The 13,252-nt window shown below is 47.3% G+C and overlaps 1 protein-coding gene across 1 annotated transcript in view; it reads left to right on the forward strand.

The window, feature by feature from the left end:
* The window catches only part of NLRP14 (NLR family pyrin domain containing 14), a 37,728-nt gene that overhangs the window by 6,495 nt on the left and 17,981 nt on the right, over positions 1-13,252 (forward strand). The window contains exons 4-5 of the mRNA XM_063095618.1: positions 9,591-9,755; positions 12,626-12,793. Coding sequence (XP_062951688.1) covers positions 9,591-9,755; positions 12,626-12,793 — 333 coding nt within the window. The remainder of the gene's footprint in view (positions 1-9,590; positions 9,756-12,625; positions 12,794-13,252) is intronic.

Here is a 13,252-nt window from a genome sequence, read left to right on the forward strand (position 1 = left end):
GGTTAGCAAACTTGCCAGAATCACCCAGTTTAGTGAATGGCAAAGCTGGATTATGACTCAGGATTTCTTCATTCTAGAGTTTATGCTTATACTCAATAGGCTATTATATATTTTATTCCTTGTTACCTTTTATTTGTTTATAATGAGTCTACCGATAATGTATCTAATAACTGAATCATACAGCAATTCAGAGTTTCCAAAGTGCTTTTGTGTCCCCACTAAAATTGACGTTAAATCTTCACAACTCTGTGAAGAGAGATGACATTTCCATTTAATTGATGAAGACAACTTGGATCTTACAGAATTGATATGATTGCCTAAAATATTATAGCTAGTAAGTGGTAGACCGAGGGCTCAAAGCCTGTGGTTGTTAATCTATACCACATTATACCTAATGTCTACCCACTAATCCTAGTCTTACTCTTTGAGGTCATATGTTATTTTTCTTCTTGATATTGGCTCTTTAGGTATTTGAAGACATCACTGTTGCCCCTCCTGAGTCTCTTCTCCCAATATGAATTCTCTCTAGTTTTTATTTTGTGTGTGTTGAGATGAAAGACTCCCAAAGTGGGTAGTCAGTCAGTTCAGGGAGACCCTCCCAAGGAACAGCGAGACCACGAAGACGGATGCAAACAGCAAGAGGTTTATTTGAACACACGGGTACCCGGGCGACACAGTCTTTTGGAAGACTGGCGCGCCGAGTGAAGCTCCTGGGTCCTTTTTATAGCAAAAAGCGCGGGTACAGAAGCGAGAAGCGAGTTTAATTGGTCAGTTCAAATAAGCGCGGGTACAGAAGCGAGAAGCGAGTTTAATTGGTCAGTTCAAATAAGGCCTGGGGTGAGCTTCGGTTATGTGGGAGTCCTTGAAACAGCTGAGGGGCACCCTGGAAACTGGTGGGAGTCCTTGAAACAGCTGAGGGGCACCCTGGAAACTGTTGGGAGTCCTTGAAACAGCTGAGGGGCACCCTGGAAACTGTTGGGAGTCCTTGAAACAGCTGAGGGGCACCCTGGAAACTGTTGGGAGTCCTTGAAACAGCTGAGGGGCACTCTTGAAACTTTAACTGACTTGTCTATTTCTGGGAACTATCCGCCCTTTGCCTCGGGCCGGGGCCCAGGTGCATAACCACAGATATCCTGTTCGTTATCTGGTCTCAACCTCAGGCTGTACTTTTCCTATGCTAGGGACTTTTAACCAGGGTAATGTTTTGTGCCTTGCAAAATGGCGTTACTACGGCTAGCTTAAAAAGTTCTTTCTTCATTCCCCCATTTCTTTTGTGGATAGCTCTAATCTTAGAGCGGAGTTAAAAGTTATTTTCATTATCTATAGTCTGATATTTTTGTCTAAGAACCAGGACTTTAATTGTACTTATTCTATCATTGATGAATTGGACTAACCTGTTGATGACACAGGGCCCCAGAATGAGCAACAGAAGAAGGAGTACTAGGGGCCCGGCGATGGTTGATAGTAGGGTAGTGAACCAAGGGGAGCTATTGAACCAACCTTCAAACCAGTTTTGATCTTTTTGGCGCTCTAACTGTCTTTTATCTAGTCTTTGTTTGAGTTTGGCCATGGTGTCTCGTATCACACCTGAATGGTCTACATAAAAACAGCACTCCTCTCTGAGGGCCGCGCAGAGGCCTCCCTCTCTTAAAAACAGTAAGTCAAGGCCTCGCCTATTTTGGAGTACTACCTCAGATAGAGAAGTCAATGAGTCCTCTAACTTGCTGACTGAATCCTGGAGGGCCCGGAGGTCAGTGTCCATGGCAGTCTGGAGCTCGGTTAGGCCCCGCTGGAGGTCTATAGGTCCTTTAATCAGAGCAGCCGAGCCGGTACCTATACCTGCCACAATTCCCAGTAGGACAGCTAGGGTAAGTGTGAGAGGTTCTCTCTTAAACCTGGGATGAGGGTTGTCATAGGCCTGCAACAAAGTTTCTTCAGGATGGTAATAGATGCGAGGAATCAGCTGAACCTGGACACAGAAATCCTTAGACTGATTAAAAACTGAGAGGGAAACGCAAGGGGTGAGACCGGTGCTGCAAGCCCACCAGCTATGGTTGGAGGGGAGAAGGTACTGATGGTCCCCGGAGGAATTGATGGATAGGGTCTGGTTGCAAAGATGTTGATGGGTAGAAGGTATTGTTCCTATACATAACCCTTGTCCTGTGACCTCTGTGAGAGTAAGCTTTCCCTGGGTCCCCCAACGGCAACTCTCGGCGCTGGTATAATTGGCCTCTCCCAAAAAGGCTATTCCTTCATAGTAGGGGGGGCTTATGGCCAGACAGAGCCAGCAATGCTCTGTGGCGTTCGGGTTGGTGGCATTTAGAGCTAGGAAGGCCCCCTGTACAAGACCAAAGAGCCTGTCACCCGTGGTGGGGGGTAGAGTGCCTGGTGATAGGAGGCTCTGTGTAGCAGTGCTCCTTTGTGCCGCGGGGGGTTGCCTGCTAGTCATTGGGTACAGCTTGTTGCTAGGAGGTCCCTGTTCTGCAAGGACGGGGTCGGGGCCCACTGCCACAGTTGGCATATTGGTGATATCTAGGCGAATGGTGAACAGTACACCTGGATCGTTTCCCGTCAAATAGAACCTTAGTCCCCAGGTTCTTCCTTGTGCCCAATCTCTGGAATTTTTTCCTTTCTCTGTGAATTTTATTTTAAGGGGGTTACACCAGCCGGTGTTGTCACAGTTTTTACTGCTATCGTTACGTTCTACAGTTATGAGGTCCCATGAGGAACTAGGTCCCCAGTAGACTGTCCCCGTGGTTTCACAACCCCATTCTTTGCAATATAGGGATTCCAGCCCTCCGCACCTTCTAGCTTCTGAAAGGGTCCGGCCATCCCGGGGGCACACGTAGAAGGGGGAAGCGGCAAGCCTGTTTCTAGCTCGGGGATAGCTGCACCCTGGGACCCCCCAGGTGATCTGATTATAAGCTTTTGTGTAGTCTGAATCAGGGGGTCTGATCTGGGCCTAGCCCGATGCTATGTATCCCGGGATATCCCAGGTCTCAATACCCGCCGCCAGGGCACATACATCAGGTTTAAGATCGGGCCACCAAGTCCAAGGCGGCTGGGTAGCCTGTTTGGTCCAGACAACTTCTCCAGTTTGGGACAGTACCTTCCAGGTGAGGATCACAGGCCGGTGGGGGTTCTTACCCGGTGGACTCATTTTTCCGCCGCCGAATACGCAGCTTAAGAGGATGATCAGTCCTTTCCAGCTCCCAGGTCTCGTTTGGTGCCGGGGGTGGTGCAGGCTTGAGATGGGAAGCATGGACCCAGGCAGCGATGCCATCAACTTTTACTGCGGTCGGGGTGGTCAGCAATACCAGATACGGGCCTTTCCACCGAGGCTCAAGGTTGCTGGGTCGATGGCGTCTGACCAGCACTCGGTCTCCGACCTGGAACGGGTGGGGGACAGCTATGGTACCGGGCTGATATGTCTCTTTGATCTGGTCCCAAATCTGGGTCTTCACAACTTCTAGAGCCTTTAAGTGGGTAAATAAGACAGGGAGAAAATTATCATCGGGACCCAGTGTTTCTCCCAACTCAAGTATGGGGGGGGGTCCCCCGTAGAGGATTTCATAGGGAGTTAGACCGAACTGGCCAGGGGTATTCCTGGCTCTGAACAGCGCTAAGGGAAGGAGGGCCACCCAGTCTTTTCCACCGGTCTCTAAGGCCAATTTAGTTAAGGTCTCTTTGATGGTTCTATTCATTCTCTCTACTTGACCTGAGCTCTGGGGCCTATACGCACAATGTAATTTCCAATTTATCCCCAGTTGTGTGGCTAGTCCCTGGCTTACCTGAGCAACAAAGGCTGGGCCATTATCTGACCCGATCACCTTAGGGATCCCGAAACGGGGCAGGATTTCTTCTAGTATCTTTTTACATACAGTCAGGGCCGTTTCCGTTTTGGTAGGAAAAGCTTCTACCCATCCAGAGAAAGTATCTACAAATACTAGCAGATACTTGTTTCTATACCGGCCAGGCTTTACCTCTGTAAAGTCTACTTCCCAGTATACGCCGGGTCGATCTCCCCGTTGTCTTTTTCCGGTCTCTCGGTAGGTGGTAGCCGCATTAGTCATGGCGCAAGCTGGACACCGATTGGCGACTTCTTGAACAGTGGACCGGAGGTTCGGGATGGAGAGGCTGGTGCGGCTTGCCAGTTGAAGGAGCTTTTCTGGTCCTAAGTGTGTTAGCTGATGTAACCGCTGAATGAATTCTTTTCCCTGGTCAGGAGTGAGCTCTCTTGGCTTGGTCCTAGCTTGAGCAGGCTCGATTGGCTCTTGAAGCTTTGTAGTTTTTGTTAGCACCTTGACCGACAGGGCGGCTTGTTTTGCAGCCTCGTCGGCCCTCCGGTTCCCGGCCGCCACAGGGTTATTTCCTCTCTGGTGGCCTGGGCAGTGGATAATGGCGACCTGCTTAGGGAGGTAAATGGCCTCTAGCAGAGCCAGAATTTCTTGTTTATTTTTAATGTCTTTTCCAGCAGAAGTGAGCAGTCCCCTCTGTTTATATATTGCCCCATGAATGTGAGCAGTGGCAAAAGCATACCTGCTGTCCGTGTAGATGTTGATGTTTTTTCCTTCGGCTAGGCGTAATGCCTGCGTCAAGGCTATTAGCTCGGCCTTCTGGGCTGATGTCCCTTCTGGCAGGCTGCTTGCCCATACCGTCCGTTTGCCATCTACGATGGCGGCCCCTGCTTTCTTCTTACCTTCCGCAATGAAGCTGCTACCGTCTGTATACCAGGCAGGCACTCCGGGCAATGGCTGGTCCTTCAGGTCCCGTCGAGTCCCAGCTTCTTCAGCAAGGATTTCTGAGCATTGGTGTACTGGGGTGGATTCTGACTCGACTGGTAGTAGGGTAGCTGGGTTCAGGACAGCAGGGGGCGCGAAAGATATTCTTTCGTTTAGCAGCAAACTCTGGTAATGAGTCATTCTGGCATTGGTCATCCACCGATTGGGGGGCTGCCGCACGATACTTTCGAGGCTGTGGGAAGCAATCACAGTCACATTTTGCCCCAAGGTTAACTTATCAGCGTCTTTGAGGAGGAGTGCCACTGCAGCAACCGCTTTTAGGCAGGTTGGCCACCCACTGGCCACTGGATCCAGTTTTTTTGATAGATAAGCTACTGGCCGTCGCCATGGTCCTAGGGTCTGAGTAAGCACTCCTCGGGCTACACCGGCTCTTTCATCTACGTACAGAGTAAATGATTTGGTGAGGTCTGGGAGAGCCAAGGCGGGGGCAGACAGCAAGGCTTTTTTTATGTGGTCAAAAGCCTTTTGATGCTCCTCGGTCCAGGTAAAAGGAATGTTTTCCCTTGTCAGGGGGTACAAGGGTGCAGCCAGGGAAGCAAACCCAGGAATCCAGAGCCTGCAGAATCCGGCAGTACCCAGAAATTCGCGGACCTGCCTGGGGGTTGTGGGAGTAGGGATCTTCATAACTGTAGCTTTCCGGGCCGGGGTCAGCCATCTTTTTCCCCCTTTGAGCAGGTACCCCAAATAGGTGACCTCTTTCTGGCATAACTGGGCCTTTTTAGCTGATACCCGGTACCCCAACTTACTCAGTTCCTGCAAGAGCTTTTGTGTCCCTCTTTTGCAGCCTTCATATGTGGGAGCTGCCACTAGGAGGTCGTCCACATATTGGAGTAATATGACCTGGGGGTTGAGAGCCCTAAAAGGAGCTAAATCTCGGTGGAGGGCCTCGTCGAAGAGAGTGGGAGAATTTTTGAACCCCTGTGGCAGCCGTGTCCAGGTCAGCTGACCTGTGTTACCTTTTTCTGGGTCTCTCCACTCGAACGCGAACAGTGGCTGGCTGTTGGGGTGTAGTCTGAGGCAAAAAAAGGCATCCTTGAGATCCAGGACTGAGTACCAAGTGTGACTAGGCGGAAGGGAACTCAGGAGGCTGTATGGATTTGGGACCGTGGGATGAATGTCTTGCACCCTTTTGTTAATTTCTCTCAAGTCTTGGACTGGCCGATAGTCATTGGTCCCTGGCTTTTTTACTGGTAGCAGAGGGGTGTTCCAGGGCGATTGGCAGGGCACTAAGACCCCTAGGTCTAAGAACCTTTGGATGTGGGGTCTGATGCCTTCCCGGGCTTCTTTAGTCATTGGATACTGTCGGACGGCCACCGGTGAGGCACCTGATTTCAGCTCTACTACTACTGGTGGGACGTTATTGGCCAGTCCCATACCTGTCTTTTCTGCCCATACGGTGGGAAAAAGTTGGAGCCAGGATGGGTCGATGGAGGGAGAGGCCGGCTTTTCATACAGCCGGTATTCTTCTTCTAGGTTTAGGACCAGGCACATGGTAGAGTGATCTCCCCATGTTACTTGTGGGCCCTCTGTGGAAAACTGGATTTGAGCCTTTAGTTTGGTCAGGATGTCCCGGCCCAACAGAGGAGCAGGGCACTCAGGTATGACCAAAAAGGAATGGGTCACTTGCCTATGTCCGACCCTTAAAAGTCTCTGAGTGGTCCAGGGGTAGACTTTGCTGCCGGTCGCTCCTACTACGACTGTCCGCCTGGACCCTACCTTCCCCATGGGTTGGGTCAGCACCGAATGTTCAGCCCCGGTATCGACCAGAAACTCGATGGGGGTCCCCTCCACTGTCAATGTTACCCTAGGTTCGGGGAGGGGGTCCGAACCCCGACTCCCCTAGTCATCTAGGGATAGAACCTTGGCTTCTCTGATGTTCTTTTTCCGGGGACATTCTCTTGCCCAGTGACCCTTCTCTTTACAGTACGCGCATTGGTCTTTGTCTAGAGGGGGTCTTCCATCCCTAGGTGTTTTCTTTGCCCGGTTGCTCAGGTTCCCTGTCTGCCTATCTCTAGACCCTCTTTCACCTACCACTGCGGCCAAAATCCTAGTTAAATTTTTTTCTTGGCGTTTATCACGCCGCCTCTCTCTCTCTTCTGTCTCTTTTTTTTCTCTTTCCTGTCTTTCTTCTTCTGTTTCTCTCTTGTGGTACACCTTTTCTGCCTCCTTTACTAAGTCTTGTAAGGAAAGGTCTTGGAGCCCCTCTAGTCTTTGTAACCTTTTTTTAATGTCTGGGGCTGACTGGCCGATGAAGGCCATTGTGACCGCAGCCTGCTGCCCCTCAGAAGAGGGTTCAAACGGAGTGTACCTTCTATAGGCCTCCATTAGGCGTTCTAAGAAAACCGAAGGGGGTTCTGCCGGTCCCTGCAAGACCTCTCTTACCTTGGCCAAATTGGTGGGGCGCCGGGCTGCCCCTTTGAGACCTGCCACTAGAGTCCGGCGGTAGACCAGAAGACGCTCCCTACCTTCGGCCGTGTTGTAATCCCATTGAGGTCGATTGAGGGGGAAAGCCTCATTAATGAGGTTCTCGAGTTGTGTAGGGGCCCCGTTATCCCCGAGAACGTTCTTGCGGGCCTCCAGAAGAATCCTTTCTCGCTCTTCAGTGGTGAAGAGGATCTGGAGTAGCTGTTGGCAATCGTCCCAAGTGGGCTGGTGAGAGAACATAAGGGACTCAAGAAGTCCCGTGAGACCTGCTGGTTTTTCAGAAAAAGAAGGATGGTTAGACTTCCAATTGTAAAGATCTGCTGAGGAAAAAGGCCAATACTGCAAAGGGACCAAGCCATTTGGCTCAGCTGGGGGCCCTATGGCTCGGAGGGGCAAAGCTACGGTGGAGTCAGGACCGGAGCCGTCTCTCGGACTGCGAGGTTGGCGGCTCCTAGTCCCCGCAGCCGGTCCCTCAGGGCTAGGATCACCGGGCGCTCGGCCTGGTGCCGATCTGTTTCCCTGAGGGGCCAGAGGGGGCAGCGGAGCCGCCGGGTAAGGTGGGGGTTCAGAGAGAGAAAATAGGTCATCTGGTGTCGGGAGGACGGGGGGTTGGGGAGGGGCGGAAGGCTTCCTTGTAGGTGGCCTTTGAGTATTTTCTGATCCCGAAACAACAGCGACTTTGCTGGAGGGTGGCACCCAGGGAGGGGGATTCTGGGCGAGGTCTTGCCATACCACGACATAGGCAACCTGGTCCGGGTGTCCTCCGGTCTCCTGAAAAACAATCTTTTTAACTGCAAAAATGACAGAAAGGTCAAAGGTTCCCTCTGGCGGCCAACCTACGCCGAATGTGGGCCACTCAGACGAACAGAAAGTCTGCCATTTTCCTTTTTTGATCTCCATGGACAGATTGTGAGCCCTGGCTTTGACATCTTTCCAATGATCTAGAGTAAGGGAGAGAGGCGTAAGGGCACCTTGCCCCATCTCGAAAATTTCCAATAGGGGAACGACGACGCAAAGACCTATCACAACTAAGACAAAAAGAAACCAGAAACGGCGACGAGACCGAGTGCCGTAGAAATAGAAGAAAGAGTCCGATGGCAGAACGCGCCTCCCGAGACGCGGTGAGACCAAAACACAATAATCCTCTGCCAAGGGGTCCACCAGGCGTCCCTGGTCCTCCCCTGATCCTGGGACGTCTCCCAGGATTGCCGGGTGGCGAGCCCCCGAACACGTCTGTTCGCTACCCGCACTTCGCTCCCAGAGCGACTAACCCGGAACAAACTGAAACCAAAATGCGCGCACTCAGAAAGACAGTCAGAGTCACAGGATTAGACACAGAAACGAGACACAGAAACGAGACACAGAACGACTGCTGGCCAGCTTACCTCCCGTTGGTGGGTCGGTGGTCCCTGGGTGGGGGTCTCCGATCCCGGACGAGCCCCCAAATGAAAGACTCCCAAAGTGGGTAGTCAGTCAGTTCAGGGAGACCCTCCCAAGGAACAGCGAGACCACGAAGACGGATGCAAACAGCAAGAGGTTTATTTGAACACACGGGTACCCGGGCGACACAGTCTTTTGGAAGACTGGCGCGCCGAGTGAAGCTCCTGGGTCCTTTTTATAGCAAAAAGCGCGGGTACAGAAGCGAGAAGCGAGTTTAATTGGTCAGTTCAAATAAGCGCGGGTACAGAAGCGAGAAGCGAGTTTAATTGGTCAGTTCAAATAAGGCCTGGGGTGAGCTTCGGTTATGTGGGAGTCCTTGAAACAGCTGAGGGGCACCCTGGAAACTGGTGGGAGTCCTTGAAACAGCTGAGGGGCACCCTGGAAACTGTTGGGAGTCCTTGAAACAGCTGAGGGGCACCCTGGAAACTGTTGGGAGTCCTTGAAACAGCTGAGGGGCACCCTGGAAACTGTTGGGAGTCCTTGAAACAGCTGAGGGGCACTCTTGAAACTTTAACTGACTTGTCTATTTCTGGGAACTATCCGCCCTTTGCCTCGGGCCGGGGCCCAGGTGCATAACCACAGATATCCTGTTCGTTATCTGGTCTCAACCTCAGGCTGTACTTTTCCTATGCTAGGGACTTTTAACCAGGGTAATGTTTTGTGCCTTGCAAAATGGCGTTACTACGGCTAGCTTAAAAAGTTCTTTCTTCAGAGAGAGTAGATAGGAAGTGGGGGAGCTATTGGGTAAATAAACCCTCCGGATTGCCCGGAAGGAAACTTCCTGGTGGACAGTGCCCACGGCAGAGCTGCACTGGATGCCCTTGTCATTTGCGAAGTATTACTTACTTTTACCTCAGTACCATTTTCTGAGAGTTTTCTGGGCTGAAATAGATTCACTGTTCTTTTCTAATTATTTAGGCAAAGGGATGAGGATCTTATGACTCATTGCTGGCAAGATCTCTGTTCTGTGTTTCATACCAATGAACACTTGAGGGAATTGGACCTGTGCCATAGTAACCTTGACGAAACAGCAATGAAGATTTTTTTCCAAGAACTAAGGCACCCAAACTGTAAACTACAAAAACTACTGTAAGTCTGGCATGAGAAGATTTAATGGAGTTATTCCAATTTTTCTTTTTTTTTTTTTTGGTTCCACTTTCTACTCCTACTACTTAGGGGAAACTAGTAGTAAACACATACTTAAAATCCATTGTGTAAAAGACTTTAATAATATGACCAATGGAAACCTCTGGGAACATGGAAGTATAACTAACTTGTTCTGGGAAAGATTTTACAGAACGTAATAGCCATTGACGTGGGTTTTCAAGGCCTAATTAGGAATTTTTAGATGAAGAGCACAGAGCTAAGACATTCTAGGCAGGTCAACAAAGCACTTATAAAAACACACTCTGGAACTTACTGTTTTTCCTTCTTAAGTTTTTTTTTATTGAGGAATAATTTACATCTAATGTCCACATATTATATGTACAGTTTGAGTTTTGATATGTGTAATAAACACCTGTGTATGTAACCAACACCCAAAACAAAATATTTTTGTCACCTCAGAAAATTCTTATTCCTCTTTCTGTTCAATCCTCTCACCCCACCCAATTCCAGAGGCAATAATTTTCTAATCTGTATCGCCACAGATCAGCTTTGTCTCTTTTTAGATTGATTCATACAGTATGTATTTTTTGTCCGTCTTTTGCTCAACAAAATGTTTTTAAAAATTTATCCATGTTGTATATTTCAATAGTTTGTTTCTTTTTTATGCTGATTAGCATCCCATTGTATGAATATATTACAGTATGTTCATTCTCTTGATTATAGATCCCTGGGAGTTTCCAGTTTTTAGCTATTGTAAATAAGACTTTACAAGTCTTTGTGACATATGTTTTTATCTCTTGAGCTAATGCCTGGAAATGGAATTGCTAGTTCATAGATGTATGTTTTACTTTTTAAGAAATTGCTAAACAGTTCTCTTGTACTATGTCATTTTATAGTTCCACCAACAATATGTGAAGGTTCCAACTGCTCATCTTTGCCAGCATTTGCTGTTGTCAGTATTTTAAAATCTTATCTTGATTTGATTCTCAGTACTATGTTAATTTTTAAAATTTGCTTGTTTGCATCTCTTTCCCTCTTATCTATTGGCACTACAAGAAGCTGGAACTGATTCGACTTTCCTCTGTAGTTAGTGCCTGTCAATGTGCCCAAGATCCATTTTATCCTAGTAGTATGTACTGAATGCTGAACAAATCATAAAACCTCATTTTCATTAACACTGAAAATAGATGTTCTCTTTGAGGAAATAGACTTCCCACCAAGTATTTTTCTCAGAATTTTAGTGTTTTAGTGAATTCTGACCTTAGATTTCAAGCAACTAAAGTAGGTCTGGTTTTGCATGTAGATGTAGTAAGCCAATTGGATATGTGTGATAATTAAGGGGTTCCTGGAAGTCCTTTTCACTCATCCCTAAATATTTCCCTCATATTGTTCCTTCACTAAATGTCACCAATCCAAATCTTAACAACTGCCAAGGCCTTCTTTTGGGTTAGATGGCTTCCTTTTTTAGAAAACAAGGGCTCCTTGAGGGGATGACCCCATAATGGCTGTTCTCAGTCTTTGCCACCTTACTGTGGCCTTACTTGCTCAGGTCTTTTTTTCCTTAACAAGTGAGATTATACTTTTAATTCATATTTACTGGGTGCCTTAGGTACTTTTACTAGATGAGGATGATTAGGGCTCTAAATAGGTAAAAGCCTTATTTTCTTGTGTGTGCTTTGCTGGAGACCAGGGGAGTAAGGGTAGACAGTGGATGGTGGGCAGAGGGAGGGAAGGTAGTATTACAAAGGGAGGTTTGTACAGCTAGTGAGCAGTGTTGTATTAGTCCATTTTCTGTTGCTGACAACAGAATACGTGAAACTGGGTAATGTACAAAGAAACAGAATTTATTTCTTACAGTTTTGGAGACTGAGAAGTCCAAGGTCCAGGGGGAACATCTAGTGAGGGCCTCCTCCTTGGTGGGAACTCTCTACAGAGTCCTGTGGCAATGTAGGATATCACATGGTAAAAACAGCAAGAGCACATTTCCACATGCTCACTTGCTCTCCATATAAAGGCACCAGTCTGCTCCTTGATAATCTATTAAGCCATTAACCCATTAATGCATGAATAGGTTAATCCATTCATGGGGCGTAGTCCTCACCTTTTAGATACGATAGTCAGATTTTCCACCCTCTTAACATTGTTACAATGGGGATCAAGCTCCAGCATGAACTTGGGGGGATATTCAAACCACAGGAAGAATGACCATACTGGAATTTGGGGTTAGCAGAGGCACAATAAAAGAATAAGATATATCTAACATTGACTGAGTTAGGGGATGGAAGATAGAAAAATTAGAAGATTTAACTTTATATTTTGCTTTGGGATGCCTCTATTCACCTAACAAAGTCCACAGGGAGATGTTATATTTTGTGACAATGCGTTTTTCTATTGATGCACATCAAATAGTTGATATTGACCGTGAACTCACTTTGGATTATTTAAAGGATTTTAATATTGTAAATTAATGTTGTAATTGCAGTGCTGTATTTGGAATGGCCCTGATAATTTCTGGTAGTCATTCCGGGGATTAAGAGTTAAAAGATCCTCTCTGCTTTTCCTGATATTATCACCTTCTTTTCCTTTAAGGCCAAAAAAAAATTGGGAGTGTTAGTTGTCAGGATATATGGAAATGGAAATCAAAGTTGTAACCCAGTCATCTTTCTAAGCAATATCCTGAAACTCAAATTTATGACCTGACCTGGAATACAAGAAACACAGAGTAGGACAAGAGATAAGAGTAAAATAAAAGAATATTTGTATAATACACAAGAGTTAGATTTGAAAAGAAAGGTATGCTGTAATCAGAGACAGATGATTTTGTAATCCCTCCCACATATTTTTCTTTGAAGGTTGAGATTTGTCTCTTTCCCTGATGGTTGTCAGGATATCTCTAGTTCTTTGGTTCACAACCAGAATCTGATGCATCTTGACCTGAAAGGGAGTAACATAGGAGACAGTGGAGTAAAGTCATTATGTGAAGCCTTGAAACACCCAGAGTGTAAGCTACAGAATCTGAGGTGAGTCTTGAATTTTTTATTATAATTAGTACTTTTATCTGTCCACTTAGACTTGTACAGCTTGGATTTGCCATTTATAAGGCTAGTTTAAATCTACCTTCGTGGTATTAGCAGGGATCAGTAGAATCGGGCTCATTTTTCCCTTGCAGGCCTCCTATTCCCCCACTGAAGTCTACTGATTGAATAGTGCTCTGTGTCTCCATCTCCTAAATCTGGGGGGAAAGTGAGAGCAGACCCAGAACTTATAAACACTTAACATCTTTATATTTAAATGCCAGAATATATTCATTACATTTTTGAACTCTTATAGAAAAGAATGCACTAATGGTAACTGAGGGCAGTGGTGGTGTTACAGGGCGGCAGATCCAGGTTCTTAGTCCATGAAAGAAAAATCTTTCATGGGACCAGGCAAAGGAAAGGAAGAGAAGGACAGAGAAACAGAACATAATAGGGATTTAT

The sequence above is a fragment of the Cynocephalus volans genome, chromosome 4 (assembly GCF_027409185.1).
Source record: "Cynocephalus volans isolate mCynVol1 chromosome 4, mCynVol1.pri, whole genome shotgun sequence".
Classification (NCBI taxonomy): Eukaryota; Metazoa; Chordata; class Mammalia; order Dermoptera; family Cynocephalidae; genus Cynocephalus; species Cynocephalus volans.